General features: G+C 33.8%; 3 protein-coding genes across 7 annotated transcripts; 1 reads left to right on the top strand and 2 right to left on the bottom strand.

The window, feature by feature from the left end:
- Positions 1 to 384: 384 nt before the first annotated feature.
- LOC104708282 (transcription factor BIM1) lies at positions 385 to 4,573 on the bottom strand. 4 transcript variants are annotated; one of them, XM_010424830.2, is made up of 12 exons: positions 4,130 to 4,573; positions 3,554 to 3,962; positions 3,320 to 3,415; positions 2,581 to 3,003; positions 2,372 to 2,474; positions 2,158 to 2,294; positions 1,965 to 2,079; positions 1,779 to 1,848; positions 1,587 to 1,682; positions 1,128 to 1,483; positions 931 to 1,039; positions 385 to 838 (listed from the first exon to the last, which is right to left on the bottom strand). In XM_010424830.2, exons 2-12 carry the CDS (start codon positions 3,588 to 3,590, stop codon positions 749 to 751), a joined length of 1,632 nt encoding a protein of 543 aa, XP_010423132.1. In that variant the 5' UTR covers positions 3,591 to 3,962; positions 4,130 to 4,573; the 3' UTR covers positions 385 to 748. The 4 variants fall into 4 exon arrangements, with proteins under 4 accessions (XP_010423132.1, XP_019084461.1, XP_010423133.1 ...); XM_019228916.2 differs by having other exon boundaries at positions 1,128 to 1,480; XM_010424831.2 differs by having other exon boundaries at positions 3,320 to 3,378; positions 4,130 to 4,547.
- Positions 4,574 to 11,079: 6,506 nt separating this feature from the next.
- LOC104708281 (uncharacterized) lies at positions 11,080 to 12,761 on the top strand. Of its 2 annotated transcripts, XM_010424829.3 has the most exons (2): positions 11,176 to 11,441; positions 11,530 to 12,761. In XM_010424829.3, the coding sequence occupies exon 2, from the start codon at positions 11,547 to 11,549 to the stop codon at positions 12,537 to 12,539; it is 993 nt and encodes a 330-aa protein (XP_010423131.1). In that variant the 5' UTR covers positions 11,176 to 11,441; positions 11,530 to 11,546; the 3' UTR covers positions 12,540 to 12,761. The 2 variants fall into 2 exon arrangements, with proteins under 2 accessions (XP_010423130.1, XP_010423131.1); XM_010424828.3 differs by having other exon boundaries at positions 11,080 to 12,761.
- Positions 12,762 to 16,604: 3,843 nt separating this feature from the next.
- LOC104708280 (protein SUPPRESSOR OF PHYTOCHROME B 5) lies at positions 16,605 to 17,418 on the bottom strand. Its single transcript, XM_010424827.3, has one exon. It carries the CDS (start codon positions 17,178 to 17,180, stop codon positions 16,755 to 16,757), a length of 426 nt encoding a protein of 141 aa, XP_010423129.1. The 5' UTR covers positions 17,181 to 17,418; the 3' UTR covers positions 16,605 to 16,754.
- Between the last annotated feature and the right edge of the window lie 1,362 nt (positions 17,419 to 18,780).

Here is an 18,780-nt window from a genome sequence, read left to right as displayed (position 1 = left end):
TGTCTCCATCCCATTAGTTTGCTTTCCTTGCATAATCACATTGACATGCCTAATTGATATGTCGTCTCTTTATATGCTGCTTGTATTTTCAGCTCTCTCCCTCTCCCACTGCTTATTTTTAGTCTACGAACTCATTTTTCTTAACGCAGTGTAACTCTAGCATATCGATATTGCCTATAACTTGTATAATTTGTAGTTATAGCTCCTCCAAGTTAGTTGGTGTACCGAAAAATGTTATGATGAGTTTTCTTTACGATAACAGTGTTATTTTCAATGATGAGATTTCTTTACCATTCCAATAAGCTCTAATAGTAACAAACCAAAAATAGTATTGCATACAAGTAATAAAAAGATAGATCCAAAAGAGTGTGAGAAGATGATATATAGGGTAACAAATGATTTCGCATAACACAGGAAGCTTCTCGAAAACATTGGAAGCCTTCCCCTTAATAATGATATAATTCTCAAAAGAAACATAAAACCCCAAAGAATATTTGAGATTATGTTCTAAAATGCGGTTAGCACAACCGGGTCGCACTAGTCTTCTTCTTAGGTCTCAAAAGATTATGGACCCACGAGATAAAAAACATGACTTTCGAATGTACAAAAGAAACAATCAAGATATAGCTAAAATAATAAACTATAATCCCTTTTCGAGATATAAAAAAAAATATTAGAAAAAAAAACAGAGGAATCAACTTTGGTGTTTTTACCGGATTGTGTGTTTGGTTTTTTGTTTATAAAACTTCTATTGTCCCGTCTTGAGCCGTTTTGGTTTCCGAGTTTGCTTGACATCCTCGTTTCTGGTTCGAGAAACTGGTCCACGAGCTTCATGATCCTATCAGTAGTAAATAAAAGTAAAAACAATCATGATCCAACCCAAAACAAAATGTGTTTGGATTGAATCAAACGTAAAAAAAATAAAGGAACCTTGAAGGAAGACGCAGATTGTTTAGCGAGCTCGATTTCAACGGAGATGCTTGCTTTCGTTAAGTCCACCCCTGAATTCTCCAATGCTTCTCTCAGTGTTTTCACTAATCTGCTCCACATAAATGTTAAAAAAAAAAAAAAGGTAAATAACTTTTAGCTTAACTGTTAAAAGATCAAAGGAGAGGTCTTTAATTTACCCTTGTGAGTAAACACTTGAAATACTGATGTTACCCTCAAGAATTTCCTCATCTTCTACTACTTCTTCTTCTTCTTTCAATGGCTGAGTTTGACCCCGAGAACTCGGGATTGGCTCTACGGCTTCTGAAGACCCGACTCTTGTGTGGAACTGAGGTACAGGATTACCCGCAATCACAGGAGAGAAAAAATTGTTGCTTTGAATCGACAATGGAAAGGTCGTTGCGGCCGTTGGATGATCCATAGCAACGCCTTGTGCTGTTGCAAGTACCGGAACCGGGATGTTGTTCTTCTCTTCTTCCAGTTTTGGAGCAAAAGCAACGGTTCCTTCAGGTACTAGCTGTTGATTGTTTCTCTGCTGTAATGTAAACAGATTAACATTAGATGGTTTGTTTGTTTTCAGTTTCAAACCCGGTAGAAAGAGAATGAGGTATGGTTGGAAAATGTGAGACTGTATTTACCCAATTCAATAGCTTTGCAGGTTCATGATTCCATCCTTGGTAAGAGGTTTCGTACTTGTCTGCCTTCTCCTGTAAGAATTGGATATACTCGATAACCTGTATAAAGTTTCAAAAGAATATATTTTAGAGATTAAGAAATGATGAGAGTGAATCTTCTGTGACATAAACTTTGGGTGAAAATCATAGTTATACCTCTAGTAAAAAGGAGGCCTTGTCCCGCTTTTGGTCACTGTTAGGTATTAGTTGTCTCAACATTTGAAATCTGCAATAGGAATCCATTAACAATGTTTGATTAGTCTCGCCTCTCTGCTAAACTCTATCACCAACTCCGCTTTTGCTACATATCATATCTATGAGTAGAACATATTCAAGACTTACCTATCATTGATCTTGCTCCTTCTTCGTTGCTCTGTAGCAGAATGTTTAGACCTAGGTGTGCTCAGCTTTTGCTCGTTACCAGAGCCTCTCACATCTGCTTTTACCCTCAAGTCCACTGTAAAGGACGAATCAATCATATCTTAAGCTGTTACGGTTTAGAAAACATAAAGCTGACATTTAAAAAAATACAAACCTCTATGGCTCTGACTAGTCGAGGAGCTTTCTTTCTTCATAAGAAAATCGTCTTCATCATCTAGATCATCTTCCTGTGAGCTTCCTTTTGCTGACCTTATCATGTCCATGAAGCTCTGGCTCTTAAACCCAGATCCTCTGCAACCAAAGTAAAACCTTAGTCGATCTTCCTTTTAAGACCGAGTAATAGAGAAAAGAGAAGAGTTGAGACTTACTGAGAGGAAGAGCGAGAACTGAAACCGCTCATATGGTTATTAGTCAAAGACTGGGACCGTCGTTCCACCACTGGCCATTGTCCCACAGCTGCTGCAACATCAGCTATACATTTAAAAAAAAAAAACGACTGATAATTATTATTTCATGTGGTATCTAAACACCTGTAAACTAGTCTAATTTCACATCACGATAGTAATATTCTTGTCACCTCTCATGTTTACTCTCTCCCCAACATTATTCTCCTTCCTTGTCTGTCCCTTCTTCCCAGAAGCAGATTCATCCCAGAGAGTGAATCCGCTAGCTGCAGCAGCGTAGGAGCTGCAATTAGAGTTTGAATTCTCGTCCAGAATGTTTCTTTCATTACCACCACTCGCTTGCGCAGCAGCAGTGAACATCATCGGTGGTGACAACTCCGGCTTAGGAACTCTCTGATGATGGTGATGGAAATAAGGAATGGGGCTTATAGTGTAAGTCCCAATACCACCAGGAAGTACGTGCTGAAGCGGTGGTGGAGGTGCAGGGGGAGGTGGCTTCTCGGACGCAGTAGTGGTATTGTTAATCCTACTAATCTCTTCTTTAGCACCAACACATTCTAACGGTTGGAGAAAATCATGGGTTTTCAGGTGACTACCTGCTCACATAATGAACGTTGAAAGAGATTTATTGAGAGAATGTATTCGAAGGCGGCGAGCCATATATATAAACGACATGTGTAACCCCATAAACGGTCCCCAAAATTCTGTGGGCTTAAAACAGAGTTGGGCCCATAAGGACCCAAGAAAATAGCAAATGATCCACATGATTCGTCTTAAAGTCAGATCAGATGCACGCGCGCAGAAGCGGAAAAAAACGTGACGCCTTTAAGAGAATCTAAATAACAATAATTTTTTTTTTTTTAATTTTTTTTTGGAGTTTAAGAAAAGGGTAAAAGGGTAAAATAAAAATACCTTGAGAGGAAGGTGGTGGTGTAGGCTTTGGATCTGATGGGTGGACGGTTGAATGACTACTGCAGAGCGATAAAAAATCATGTGTTGGTTTTCTCCCTGTGGAAATTCTTTTTAATTATTTCAACATTAAAAAAAAAAAAAAGGGAAAAAATCGTTGTAAAAACTGTAAACTCTCTTTTTTTTTTTTTTTTTTATACGGATGGCAATATAATAGTATCTGATAAGTAGTGTTACCTTCGGTTTTGAAGGGACGAGGTTGAGGAAGCTCCATGAACAGCAGCTTCGACAATTCTTGAATTTTTTTAAAAAAAATTATAATTTGCGCGCGGGAATTTTCAGAATTCTGCAGCTGTCTCGGATAATTCTTGGAAAAAATCGACGGAATTATGTAATTAGCAGCTCAGATCTGCGACTTGTATCAGCTCATTCAATAGATGTTGTCTTCTCCGATGGTCAAAGAAGCGGAATTGAGCTCAGAAGACTCTGAATTATGCTTTTTTCCCCGAGAAAGCTATTCGAATTTTGGTCAAATTCCAGCTCGGTTTGACCTAAATCGGTCTACGGTGCAGCTTTCCCCGAGAATTGAACCGGAATTCGACCGGAAGAATCGTCGGAAACCACCAAATTCGTGGATTCGATAGATCTGTCATCAGAATTGAATAGAGAAACACAAGATTAACCATAATTCAGTAGAGTTCATAGCTCAAACCAACTCAATTTCGCATAATTCAAGTCAACCCATGAGTATAACTGTATAAGTCAAAATCTAAACCTAAATTAAACGAACGGATTTAGATTTTAGAGACGTACCTTCTTCTACAACGAATCAAACCACAATTGTGTGAAATTTTGGTTTGAATTCCGAGATAAAACTCTTCGATCTGATCGGGAAGAAACAAAAAACAAAAAAAAAGATCAGCCAGAGAGCTTATCTCACTCTCTCTCTCCCTCTCTCTCTCTCTCTCTCTCTTTCTCTTTCTCTCTCTCTGTTTGTTTTGAGAGGAAAACGAGAAGGCGGAAATGTTTTATACAGTCATTATAACGCTCCCCGTTAAAAAAAAAACACACACACACACTCCGTTGTTTAAACGACGTTAATCTAACGGAGTCACGTGGTGGATGTCTCTAGGTTAGTTGCTTTCTAGTGTAAGGTAAACAGAGTGGGTTTATCCGTTTAGCGGCGCTCTTTTTTTATTTTTTTTATTTTTATTTTAAAAGGAAACAAAAATAATACACACACACTCCTACGCTTTTGTTTTGTTATCGTGTTCGACGATCCCCATTAATATTGTTCCTAGTTTTTAATACGAATATTATAATAATTGTTTCTAAGAATTACTGTGATAATCAATTATTGCTCGTATGTACTTTTACATTATTTAAATTATTTTCTATATATATTCGTTTATCTCGGCAAACAAATTATTGTTATTTATAGCTCTATAATCATAAATCTTTTAACCGTAATCACATCGTCGAGGGATCATAATTTGCTAACATAACTTTTTTACTCATTTTTTTCCTGATAAATAATAGTACTACTACTATGTGACATTTATATTCATTGACTCTACCAATTAATGGTCATTTTTCAATATTCGTTGTCGGCAATTGAAACTCACATGCAGGCTATTAATTAAACTCTCTCTTTTTTCTTTTATAGGCATGCATACGAAAAAAAAATATGTTCATAATAGTATACTACAATCATGGCGATCTATCGAACATTAAATCTTCACGGATTCATAATTCAATACTCCAATAAATCAGCTTGTAGTTGTTGGTGACGTTTTTCCTTTTTTTTTTATTTCCTACCATTACTATAAGCTTTTGGCGTGTCAACGCACTCTTTTTATTTTTTACTATATAAATTACGTACGTCGACTAATATTCGTCGATGTAAATGCAACCATACGAAAATCAGTCAAGTAATTAAAAAATGGGGAGCTATCTGATACTACTAGTGTTCAAGTCCTCGGATATTCTTGTATTTTCGTATATTTAATACACCAAAACTTAAATGAAGCAAAAGAATAAAGTTGATGAAACCATGTGTCTCCTCATCATTTTCTACCTTTTTCTATAATCAAAAATGAAAACATATATAAGAATTGAATCCTTATAACAAATAAAAAAAATGTTTACTAATCTTGTCGCTGTTTAGAAAATCATGTGTATATATGATTGATAACATAAATTTCATACACACTTCAGCTGCTTCTGCAATTACTTTATCTATATCCTGATCATTTTAGACAAGTTCGATTTAAAACTCCGGAACAATTATAAGGCCTATCTAGGTTGGCTAGAAATGGTTACCGGTTTAAGAGCTGATTTATATCTAAACGTTGCAACGATACTTATTAATTTTGTAGTAAAAATTGTGCAATAAAATGATGGAATATAGGGGGACAAGTATGATTTTGTACGTGTATGCGTCTATGTGTTTGTGTGAGTGGGGATATATCATATATGTATCATGTATGTAGCATTAGGTGGAACAAAGACAGCTATTCTTTTGTACAATGCCATTAACAAATTGTCAAAAAAAACCATAATCAAGACTCTGATCATGTGAGCTAAACCCATATTATATTTAGTTGAATGCCACTTGTTACAACACTAATTAACTTATTCGAAATTAAGTAAACCAGATAGACGACTTACAATATAATACACATATATTTTAAAAGTTTAGCTAGCATTTACTGAATTACATATGTCAGTGTATGGACGGATTTGAGTTAATTAGATATTAGGAAAAATATTTCTTAAACCCAAATATAATCAAATATTTATATTCCATTTGTATTCGTATATTTAATATTCGAATTGAAAAAAGTATTGTAAGTATATAATGTATTGATTTCAAGTTTTCGCAAACTTCTTTTTCTCTTTCCAGTAGTTTACAATTAATTAGGTTTATTTTACAATTTATATTTATACTCCTTCTAAAAATAGAGTATGCATCTTTCGAAACAACTATTAAGTTTGTGAAAAAACTCTTTCAAAATTATAACTAGTTATAACGAATATAAATGTATTAACATATATATATATTTGTATATCACATTAAAAACATTTTCATGTCTCTTGGATTGATTGTAAACTCATGAATCCAAATATTCGGTCATATCTATATATTCATGCCCACACGCATATGATTCCGACCCAAAGTTAACTTTATTCAAACATAAGAATGAAAAGTTCATGATGGATAGGAATTACATAAGAGCAGAGGAAAAATTACCTTCCCCTAATGCGTACAAGCTAGACATTAATTTATGCCCATCACTTGTTTGTTGTTGTTAAATCTGAAAATAGAAATATAAAATAAAAATTAGAGAGAGAGAAAGGTGAGGTGAGGAACTATAGCTAAATAGTGTTGGATCACATGAGGAGGAAAATGGTACAAAATAGGGAAAGATCAAAAAACAATAACACATCCCCACATGCCCTCCACTTTGTCTCGTGAGTTGTTAGGTTGTGCTTAAACACGCTTTATCTCCTCCTTATATTCTAGTAGTATATAAAACCATGAATTGTATTATATAATTAGTGATCAAAATCACTCGCAATCTCATAGTTCTTTGATGATATGTATTATTTGTATTCAAGATTCGATTTTTCTCTAAAGCACAAGAAATTGGTTAGATACATAAAAAAAAAACAAACAAATGGAATTATCAAGAAGTTTTTTTTACACATTTTGGAGAAAGAAAGGAATATTACAAAAGGAAAGTAAATAAAAACGAAATGGTCAATTCAAGTGAAAAGAAGAAGAGGTTAGTGTGACGTCGTTTTCATGGTGTGATGTGGGCCACGTGAACTGACTCTGCAACTCACGTGAGAAAAACACTGTTGTATCTCAAGCGTCAGGACATAAATAGATTTTCGAACATTAAGATCAAAGGACGATTTAGTAATAATACATCTTGACTAGGAACTGTTTATTTGATAGGGAGAGAATAAAAATGCCACAAACCGACCAATCCAGTTCTCCTTAACCGTTCGTGGTTCGGTTGGCCACAATCATGCTCTCCTCGTCGTCTAACATATAATTCAGTCAATAAATCAAATTATTATCTGCCATTTTATGTTTTTCAGCATATTATTTGCCCATTTTATATTCAACTTGAGTTTGTACAAAAAAGGAAAAAACGTATAAAGTAGGTTTTACACACACAAAATTAGGAAAGTTTTAACTTTTAAGTATGATTGCTGTAACTAACTCGTACTGACTTTATTTAAGTAAAATGAAATACTTAATTTAAAGCAAACGCTTACATAACACTATTTAAAAAATGAATTTTCTGGACATCCATACAATACCATACTTTATTATTTCCTACGCATAAAATTATCTATAAAATTAATTCTTAAAATAACGCATGTAAAGGAGAAAATCAATCACGGAATCACAAATCACTAAAAATATATATACAAATGCATGGGTCGCATATAACTTATCAATTATCATGTTATTATGTAGAATAGCTTGATCTAATTCAAAATAAAATCAATTTGAGATCTCATCACAACCAACCAGGTTCAATGCACACGCTAACAACTAATTTAAAATCAAGATTTGATAGTTTATAAGAAAGAGTGAACTTTTAAAACCTTAATAAGTTTTGTCAAACATATTAACATAACAAAAAAGAGTGTGTGGGAGAGCATCTCATCCGAATTAGCTGGCTTCTTTACTTCTTTGTTGCCTTGTAAAGGGGAATATTAGTTGTCTCTAATCATTGTCATTATCTTAATAATATAACAACAAATTAAAATAATCATAAAAGCAGAGTAGAGAAAAAAGAAGAATAAGAAGCTTGATATTTGAAGGGAAAAACAAATGTATTTAGCAATATGCGGACATTCCTCTGTACAATGCACAGGAATCCTCTTAGGGATCAGTTAACAAATACTTATAAATCTAACATGTGACTTAGGGAAAATAACAAGAGAGATTAAACAAGTAAATGATGCTATTCAAATTTATTTCCTCCGTTTCATAATATAAAATGTTTTAGAAGTTTTTTTTATAATATAAAATATTTTCAACTTTCTAGATAACTTTTAGATTATTTTTATATTTTATTATTATTTATATTATGCAGTTTTGTTTAGGATTAGTTAAATTTTTTTTAAGGGGTCATTTCTTAATCTGCACATAATTTCATTCCAAACATCTTATATTTTGAAACGGAGTAATTATAAATTAGTAAAATAAAAACATACGATCGATTTGTGAGAGAGCTTTTTCGGATCTAAAAAGAGAAGGACACGTGGCAGTTGCGCCGCGTAAATCGCGCCGTATCACGTGATAAGGGAAACATTTTAGTTTTTGGCAGCCTACCCTCTTCTCTGTTCTCTCAGCCTCCACCCCCCATCCATCACGTGGCCAACTCACACCTCTCGATTATTGCGGGTCCCACTTATCTTTTTTACGCTATCCCGTTTTCACTCTTTTTTTTCTTCCTTATATAAGAATTTTAGTTTTCTAATTATGGATATAAAAAAGCTAATGACGTACTTCAAAAAACTAACGGAGAGTAAAAACTTCAAAAGAAAAAAAAAAAGAGAAACTCTATCCATTTCCTATACAAGATAGGAACTGTAACCCTTAAATGGCAATGAAAAGTAATCCAAAAATTAGTTTTACTAACTTTTGTACAAAACTATTCAGCATTTCAGAGTGTATTGTCTTGCCACGAAACCCCAACACCATAAATCAGTTACTAATGAGTATGTTGACAATGTTACTTTTTTTTTTTTTTGTGCTATGACAATGTTATAAATGCTAGCTTTTGGGGTTGGACAAACCAAGTTAGCTTGTTAGATCTCGGGTCGCATATACAATTGTGTGTGATATATATATATATATATATATATATATATATATCTGGTTTGTGAGATCTGATATCACGTCTGACTTGATTGGTGAACGTAGTTTTCATGCCATATAGAGAGACTATAGAGTCATGTGTGTGCCAAGTTTAAACTGAGATTTATGTATAGCCACATTTAATATATATATATATATATATATATATTATTTCAACACATATTTAGTAGTGGCTGATATCATTTAAACAAAAAAATTGCTTCTCACAAAAAAAACTTAAATGTATTATGGATTATGTAAGAATCTTCGTACACCATAGTTTAATTCACTTTACATGTACAAAGCTGCGTTAAACCTAATTATTGTTTTCTAGATTATCACATATTCACATGTATAAATTTCCTTTGATAACAAGATTGCTTTAGTTTTGGCATGAACCAAAATAAGTGGATCGTCCAAATACGTATTTATTCTAAAGTGAAATATTTCTGTTATTATATTATACAGGCAGTAAAAAAAGGAAGGTGAAAAGTGAGATTTGCAAGAGGGAGGGTGGTCACGTGGGGGTGCCCATTCCCTGCCGTTAATGTAAATCAGGCACACTTGCCTTCCGTCTCGGCGTGCGGTGGGTCCCTTTAGAGAGTCGCCGGTACTGTAGAGTCTTGAGAAGACACTTTTTGACGCCGTTTAACTCCAAACGAACGTTGCGCTGCCGTTAAATTGGTACGGGCACAAAATGGGAGAGGGAGAGAGATAAGAGACGTGAGGGGCACGTGCCTTGCTAGAGAGAGAAGCGGTGGCGACCGGTCACTTTCTCGTGATGGTATCACGTGAGGCAATTTTACTCATCCCTATGGGTCCTCCTCCTCCTTAAGCATTTCTTTTCTTCCATTTTTTTTTAAACTCTGACAAAAATAAATATCAGAGAGCGAGAGAGAGAGAGAGAGGTATTACATTACAACTCGAGGTAAAGTAAAGTAATAAAAACTCGTGGGTCCTTTTTTGTGAATAAATAGCAGACACTTGTGATTCTCTCTCTCTTCTCTCTCTCTCTCTGTGTGGTGCTGCTCTCTCTAGTCTTGAGTTGCCAATTTAACACTATACTATACAATTGTGGAATTGTAACCTCATTACAAAGACAATTAGCTTTGAGTTGTCAAAAGACATACTATATAACTAATCACCAAAACAAACTTAAAAAATATGTATGTGTAAGTCATATTTTACCATGGAACCTACTGTTATACTAAAATTACATCATTGTCTCGTTAACATAATGAAAAAGGGATATTCTCTCTTAACGACGTTTTTAATGGAGGATTAAAAGAAATAAAGAAGATAAGATAAATTATGTTGGGAATAGAAGGAGAGGGCATGTGCTGTCCTTTCTCGAGTGACCTGTCGGTTTATGGGTCATTGATAATACGTGAAAGCGAAAGCTGTGGAGAGAGAGAGTTTTTATTTAATAAATATCATAATATTATACCATCACATTCAGAAGAGAAGAGACGACAAGAGAGACGAGAGAAGACAGACTCTCTCTCTCACAATTCATCAATTGCACAAAAAAGAAAAGAGAAGATGTGTTTTCTTTTGTTCTGTTCCCACACTGGTTTCTCGCTTACGTGGCTCTTTCTCTCACGTGCTGGACTTGGGCTTTCCCTTATTTTATTTTATTTATTTATTTAGTATTATTCTTCTTACTGGATGGCGATTTCGATTAGGACGCGGCCCATTCCGAATTCGACAAGTGTCTCCTCTGTATCTATTTTTTTAATTCCAGTGATACTTTTGGACCAACCAAAAAGAAGAAGAATAATAATGTATTTCGCTTGGTCCAAAAGTATCTCACTCTTAAAAAAAAAAAAATTCCTTTTTCTAGTCAAATAATAAAGCATCATGACACATGTTGACAACAAAATAAGTGCAATAAAAATAAAGCAATGATAAATTATGGGCCGTCCATGGGCCGATACGGTGCACATGCCCCAATAGTTCGACCGCCCTTTTCAGCCCTTTCGGAGATTTTCATGCGTTTTCGGATCGATTGAAACGTCGGCGTCTCGCATCAAGGAGGTGAGATTTATAACGCAGATCCTCCTCGCTCGAATCGACGATTTCTCACAATTCATCCGATACTGAGATTACTCTTGTTCCTCCTCCTCCGCCGTTGTGTTTGAGGCGAAGAATTGGTTTCAGATTCAGTCGTAGTTATCTCTCGATCCTTCTCTAGCTTTTGTCATGGATCTGTCACGCGAGCGAGTTGAGCAGTCTCAGGTAACTCCTCCTCACGACGATTGTATCCATGATGATTTTGGTAACGATATTAGGGAATCACGATCCGACTCTTGTTTTGGTGTGATAGAGGGAGGAGGTTGCGACATGGTTATTGAAATAGGGTTGGAATCTGGCGGGAGTGTTGTTGTTGAGAATTTAGGTGATAGTAGTGATATTGATGTTGGTAATGGATTTGATGAACCTGATGACGACGATTTCTTCGCTGAGCGGAGAGATTTTGGGCCTGAGTTTCGCGATATTGCATCGTTGGGGAGTAATATCCGTTTGATTACTGTCGAATCGGGTTCTGATGATGAGGAGCTTGAGAATGAGAGGGAGATTTGGGGGATTGATTTGGATGAAGAAGATGTATATGTCAATGATGATGATGATGATGATGATGATGATGATGTTAGTGTGACTATCCCTCTTTGTTGGGATTCACTCCAGTTAGAAGATCGTGGAGTCACAATTGCTGATGAGTTTGATTGGGAGGAAGTTGATGATGGTGTTGGTGATGTTGTAGGGGAAGAGATTGAGTTACGAAGCGGTTTTGCAGAAGTTGATTTCAATGACGAAAGTTCGGTTTCGGTTTCTGTCTCGCCGATTATCTCATTGGAGGATTTACCAACAAGGGAAAGAGCAGAAGGAAATCGTGGGTGGGAAGTTTTGCTGAATCATACTCTAGAGATCAACTTTGATGTGGAAAACAGAGAGCTGTATATTGTTGGTGACCATGACGATCAAACAACCGAGTATGAGATGTTGTTTGAACAGTTTGCTGATGCTGAGGTTTCCGTTCTCGGGTTACCCCCAACTTCCAAATCTTTTCTCAAGAATCTCCCAATGGTTCGATTGGATGGTGAGAGCAATGATGATGGTGTGGTTGTCTGTGCGGTTTGCAAAGATGAGATGAATATCGGAAACGAAGCGGTTCAGTTGCCCTGTAATCATAAGTACCATAGTGAATGTATTGTACCGTGGCTCAAAGTAAGGAACACATGTCCTGTTTGTCGCCATGAGTTGCCTACAGATGATGCAGAGTATGAGCAAAGGAAGATCCAGAGAACAACAAGTACTTTTAACCTGGTTCTGTAAATGGTAAACATCATCCCTCTATGTAAGATTTTTTGTCTTGAGTAGTTAAAGAATGTATATATTCTATGTCTGGATTGTGTCAAGCGTCTCCTTTGTTGTTTCTTTTTGTTTTTCTAGTATGGCCTCATTGTGTAACCTATGTGATGGTGAAAGCTTTAGGAGGCTAGCTTTACATAGAAGAACATATGTATTTATTTTGATATTTGCCTTGCTTTGATCTCATTTTATTGACTTGGTTTATTACCTATATATATATATATATATATATACATATATATACTTTTTTTGGTTTATGCGAATGAATGTCTGGATTTGATATTTACAAATAATAACTAGTAGCTACGATTTAAATCAACCCTGGTTTTCAATTTCTTTTGCTTGACAGCTTTTTTTATGTTAAAAGTAGTTCGATTAATCCGTTTGTGGAAACAACGTTGCTGTTTGGTAAACCTAATCTTACTAAATTGAAATCTGTTACACATCACAATCTTCTTTTGTTATTTTTTTGTCCCTTACTAGTCTTCAAAGTTCATCGGTACCTCTTGTTTAAGAAATACAGTAAACATTAATGTGCAAGCTGTTATCATCCGATGACTCGTTTTGCTGTGGCGCACTAATGTTTTTGTTTAAAGGTTAATTGTGTTTAGAAACAAACATTTTACAGAGCCATATTTAAAATACTGACAACACAGCAACATTGAATTACAACAGATGAACACCAAGAGTTTTCGCATAAATTTGGTTTAGTGATAGTTATAAAAGTAAAGGACATGAAAACCGAACAGCTTTAAAAGAAACTAGAGCTCATGAGATTCATCAATACAAGTCACGTATTTATATATTCATTTTCAGCTATTGTTTCTATGTTTGATGAAAATGTTATATATATTTATATATGTTTTTTTTTACGTTTTAAATTTAATTAAAATTAACCTTGACAGATGTGAAACTGCAATCGACAATTTTGTCAAAAGGTTAAAGGTGTGCCACAAGAAACTAGTTAACTAGTAGCTGATGAAAATTTTCCAAATGCATAAAGAAGACGCTGGCTGAACAAGAAAACCCAATTAAGAACATTTATAACTGTTGAATGCTTAATGACTCAATGCAATTAAATTTATTTATCTCATTAGTTAAAAAAGATAAAACCTTTTTTGTTTTTGGTTTTTTTTTGGTTAAAGGGTTTACTTAGAACTTAAACTTGAGCTACAAGACAAGATATACATGTACTTTCTCTGATCTAATAGATTATTATTGTAATCCAAAAATCTCTTTCTCTCTCCCTTTCTATATTTCTTTCTCAAATTCCATCATCTAAAAACCAAACATGGAGGCTGATAAAAGATCAACAATACCCTTCTCATTATTTCAATCTTTCCGAAGGAAATCCATCTCGTAACAATGATTTCAACTCGATGTTCCTACAAAACCCACATGATGAAGACTTCCATGTTCATGACCATCATCAAGTCGACAATCATGAACAGCACCATCATCATCAACCGAGTGTTGTGGTGGATCAAGAGAAGAGGCTAAGGAGGAGGGCGTCTAATCGAGAATCGGTAAGAAGATCGCGGATGCGGGAGAGGAAGAAGATGGAATGGTTGAAAATGCAAGTAGCACAAGTCATGGCGTCCAATCAGTTCTTGTCTAACAAATATATCAGCTTGTTGGAGTACAACAACCAGATCTGGCAAGAGAATTCACAGCTCAAAGAGACAGTCTCTTCATTATTTCAGGAATATACTATATTTCATGGAGAACACGATTATGATACGCCAAGATTTATCAATGGATTTGATTTAAATCAACAATATCCACATCAACCAACTTAACTCTTAAGCCGAAAAAGGTTATATTTGTATACTCCAATGCTTCAATTCAAACATTATTTGCTTATTTACTACTAATTAAAGCTATCTAGTGGATTATATATTATATATACATAAACTAGATTGAATAATTGTGTTTATATATATATTGCTTCATGAATCTCTTTGTATCTCTTTTGCTTCTTCAACCCTTTGATTTCTACTTTCCCGTGGGTTCTAAAAGCTTCCGTGTTTGAAAAAAAAGAAGAAAAATCTCCGTCAGAAAAAAATTGTAGGAATCTACAAATGTCATTTGTTTTGTTTTTACCTATTAACAGCAAATGACGAGACAAGTACATAGATTAATGTCAAAAATTGATATTAACATGGTTTCATATTGATAAATTTAATGAAATATTTTCGAGGAATTCGTCATGATATATACATATTAGTCTTGAACCAATTGTGGGTTTGGCGTTATGATTTTTTACGAATAACAACCATAATCCAATAAGTAGATATGTTGCTAAAGCAGAGATGATCTGGTGATTTAAAATTCTTGCTGTTAAGAAAAAATCTATCGTAAAAACTTGTTCAAAAAGAAACAAAATCTTGGCACACAAAAATTAAAATAAGAAAATATATATACTGTTGCCATATAAGATGCCCACACGGCCAGTCCACACACTTATACTTCCCGAACGATATGTCTATAATATTGCAATTGATGACAACGTAACAAAAGGTTTCTCACAAACTATCGACAAATCGACATATCCGTATTGTTATCGTGGTTGTACACTCAGTTGAAACTATACGAGTACTTTTAAAATCTCAATTTAGTCCATAACCTTCATTATTTGTTTAATATCATATACCTCTATATATGACATGTTAAGCTTTTTTTTTTTGTGTATATCGAGTCAATGAAACCTTTTTTTGTGTTTTTTCGTACTCAATTAAACTAAAACCCATGTGAAATCAATCCATAGACCTTTTTTTCTAAACATCTTCTTCGGATCCAATACTAATAAAAAAACAACTTGGGCAGCAATTGTTGGGGGTACGTATAAGGAGCAATGATTCGACATTAGTCTCGAACTATAGATCAATTTGTGTAGTTACTGCAGGAGGGTGCATGTGAAAAAATGTCAAAAAAAAAAATTGGGGTAAAAGGACGAAAAAAATAAAAAGAATTGCAGAGAGATACACGTGCAGAAGAGATATGTCCCCTATGGTCACAAAACATGTTTCCCTGTCTGTACTAAAGATACAACCAAAGATGATGGGTTCTTATTTTCTGTCTCGATTCTCAATTATAATACAACTCACACTGTGTGCACGTGTGTGTCAATGCCAACCAAATCTATGCAACATTATTTTTTAAAAAATTGTTCTAAATGTTCATATTTCTTGTAAGTATACAATTTGTTTTTTTGTATTGTTCAATCAATCAGTGTAGTGTTCTTTACTAAAAAGATGACACAAGCTTACTTCAATTTTTTTGTTGCTGTATATGTGTTGTCCAACAAGTGAGCTCCTTACATGTCATTAGAAGAGGATGATCATATATAATTATATATATCCTTTCTCCATATAATTATGAATATAGATATATTTTTGGTATGCTTTAATTTACATGGTGATTTTAGTAGCTAGAGGTGGAGTTCATTTTTAAAAGTTTCGTAGATTAATTATAATAGTTTGCATATATTGATTTGTTGTTAAAATGTTGATTCTATATTGGGCGTGAAGATGATTTTAACATTAGTATATAAGAAGATATGTTTTAATTTCTCCACTAATTATCAATTGGTTTTGAGATGATATTATAAGGTCTCACAAGTTCTGGTACTTATAGGTATAGTATATTTGGATTAATCGTTAAAAATAGCTAAAATCCTTAAAATTTATTTATTATAGATGGTAAATTCTTATTTATAAAATTATAAATTCTCACTGGTGTGATGTAAAACTAGTAGTATGGAAAAAATTAATACATACAGATATAATAATTAGAATAAGTAAATTAAGATGGTATATCTAATTCCATAATGGGGTACTATGGTGACCATAAAGAAACCCATGATGGAATGCATTGATGTACACCTCAAGAGAACGAAGCTATATATCATTATCATCATCTTCATCACTGTATCTGTACTATGATCGCGGTTTAATTACTCACACACGTCTCTAACATAGCGATAATTAATCAAATATAACTACGCTACATATTTAGCATATCATCAGATAGAGATATTTTTTTCTTCATAATTAAAACAGAAGGAAATAACATTTGAGATCATGTAAGAAAAATAACATTGGAATTGGAACATAACACTTCAATAAACATAGACACAAAGTCAATATATAAAATCAAACTAGTTGACAAAAGAAAAAATCAAACTAACCCTTTTTGTCTAACCGAACCAACGTAGCTATGAACTACACTGTAGCTATCATTACCATCATCATAATCATGATTATCTCCATCAATATCATCTTCATCATCATTGACGTTGTTGTGAACCCTAGTCGTCTCCACCAAAACCATCTCTTCATTAGTCTTTTTCTTCTTCTTCATTACAGAGTTTTGCTCCTCAATCTCTTGGGCAAGTTTGACACATGATGTGGCTTCCATGGGACCAGAAGATGCATCAGAATCCATCGAATCACCACCATCGCTATCTTCTTCTTCTTCATCATCATCGTCATAGTAACAGCCGTCGTGATTACGATCATGAGACTGTGAGGCTAAATACATCGTCCATCCAGATTCACAGCTGCGACAATCTTCATCGGATCCAAAGATGTTTGCAGACTCCATTCGTTTATAATTATAACTCTCTTTTTTTGTGTCGCTATGTATAAATAAATAAACAGAAAAAGAAACCAAAGAGAGACCCTAAACAAAGAGACCAACAAAAATTAAAAACCCTAAAGTGAGACAGTAACAAGAAGAAGAAGCTGAGATATTAAGTAAACAATCCAACAAGCAAGTATGCGTATATCATCAGTGTATGTATGTAAAGCGCGTATATATAATATGTGAACGTGTGTGTGTATCAGTGTATGTATGTATATGCATTTGGTGATAAAAGACAAAATAAGAGGTTTTTTTTTCCTAAGAAATAAATCAATTGAAAAATAATTTAAGAGTTATTAATTTGGGAAAAAGAGAATATTCTGTAAAAAAAGAGAAAGAAATGGAAAATAACTTGATTTTTTTTTTTTGGGAAATTAAAAGATAATTAGAGGCTGACTTTTGTAAAAGATAAGGGGAGAGGTTGGGTGGAAGAGATAGAGATGGAGAAGAGGTTGTATTTAAAACACCTGAGAATTGCTATTTATCTCTCATCTTCTTTCTGACCAAAGAACAGCTCACTACCTAAATTTATGTATAAAAATTAAATAATACAAGACAAACATACCCATCCAATTAATAAATTATTTTCGAGATAAATAAAAACTAGGAAAAAACTAAAGAAATCACATTAATTTTAGCATAAACAAATAAAGAAGAAACACACATGCATTATTTGTAGTTGAAATATTTCCGTTGATTTATCACAAGATAATAACATGTCGTCAGTCCATATATATACTTAATTTTAGATAATTAAATAGAAAAATTGGCATCACACAGAAAAAAACAGTGTAAACCGTAATCAAACAATATATTTTCCGTGTATGGGTTAGAATATAGTGTGATTATCATCATAGAAGATATATATTTTAGTTTTCGAAAATATAATATGATGTTTATAATTACAATATTTGCATGAAATTCATGTTATTTGAAAAAAGAAAACACACCCGATAAGTGGAATAAACTTATATCCACTTTTTACGATCGTTGTTTGTTTTTACATATAGAGGATAACCATCTATTGCGTATTCTGTTCGAAATATTGCTAAAACACATGAGATATTTTAGATAGAAGAAAACATAGCAATGTTCCATAAAAGTGAAGTTTTGGATAGTTATATCTTTAATAAGAGTTTTAACAACAACAACAACAACAACAAGACACGTTAATATGATTATTTAAACAAAAATTGAATAACAAAATGAGAGATAGATATAGAGCGAGAGATAAAAGAGAGAGAGGGAGCGCCATAAATGGAGAGAGTTGATGAGAACAGCAAGAGTCCAGCTAGAAGCCGTGAAGGAGAGAAAGTGAAATCTCTTATCTCGTAGAAGTATCATCTTTTAAATACTATAACTTTAAACAGCATATTTTCCAATAAATAATTTACTAAAAATATCGTTTTAGGTGTCATTGAGTTGTTGTAATAAAGAGTGCCTAATGATTTGTCGACAAACAAAAAGTTGATTAACTAATTTATTTTGTGAACAAAAATTATGTCATTCATATTTCATATCCCCTTCTTCTTCTACACATAAAATCATTACTAGCTAATAT

The sequence above is a fragment of the Camelina sativa genome, chromosome 8 (assembly GCF_030686135.1).
Source record: "Camelina sativa cultivar CO46 ecotype springtype chromosome 8, ASM3068613v1".
Lineage (NCBI taxonomy): Eukaryota > Viridiplantae > Streptophyta > Magnoliopsida > Brassicales > Brassicaceae > Camelina > Camelina sativa.
This window is presented reverse-complemented; position numbering and strand designations above follow the sequence as displayed.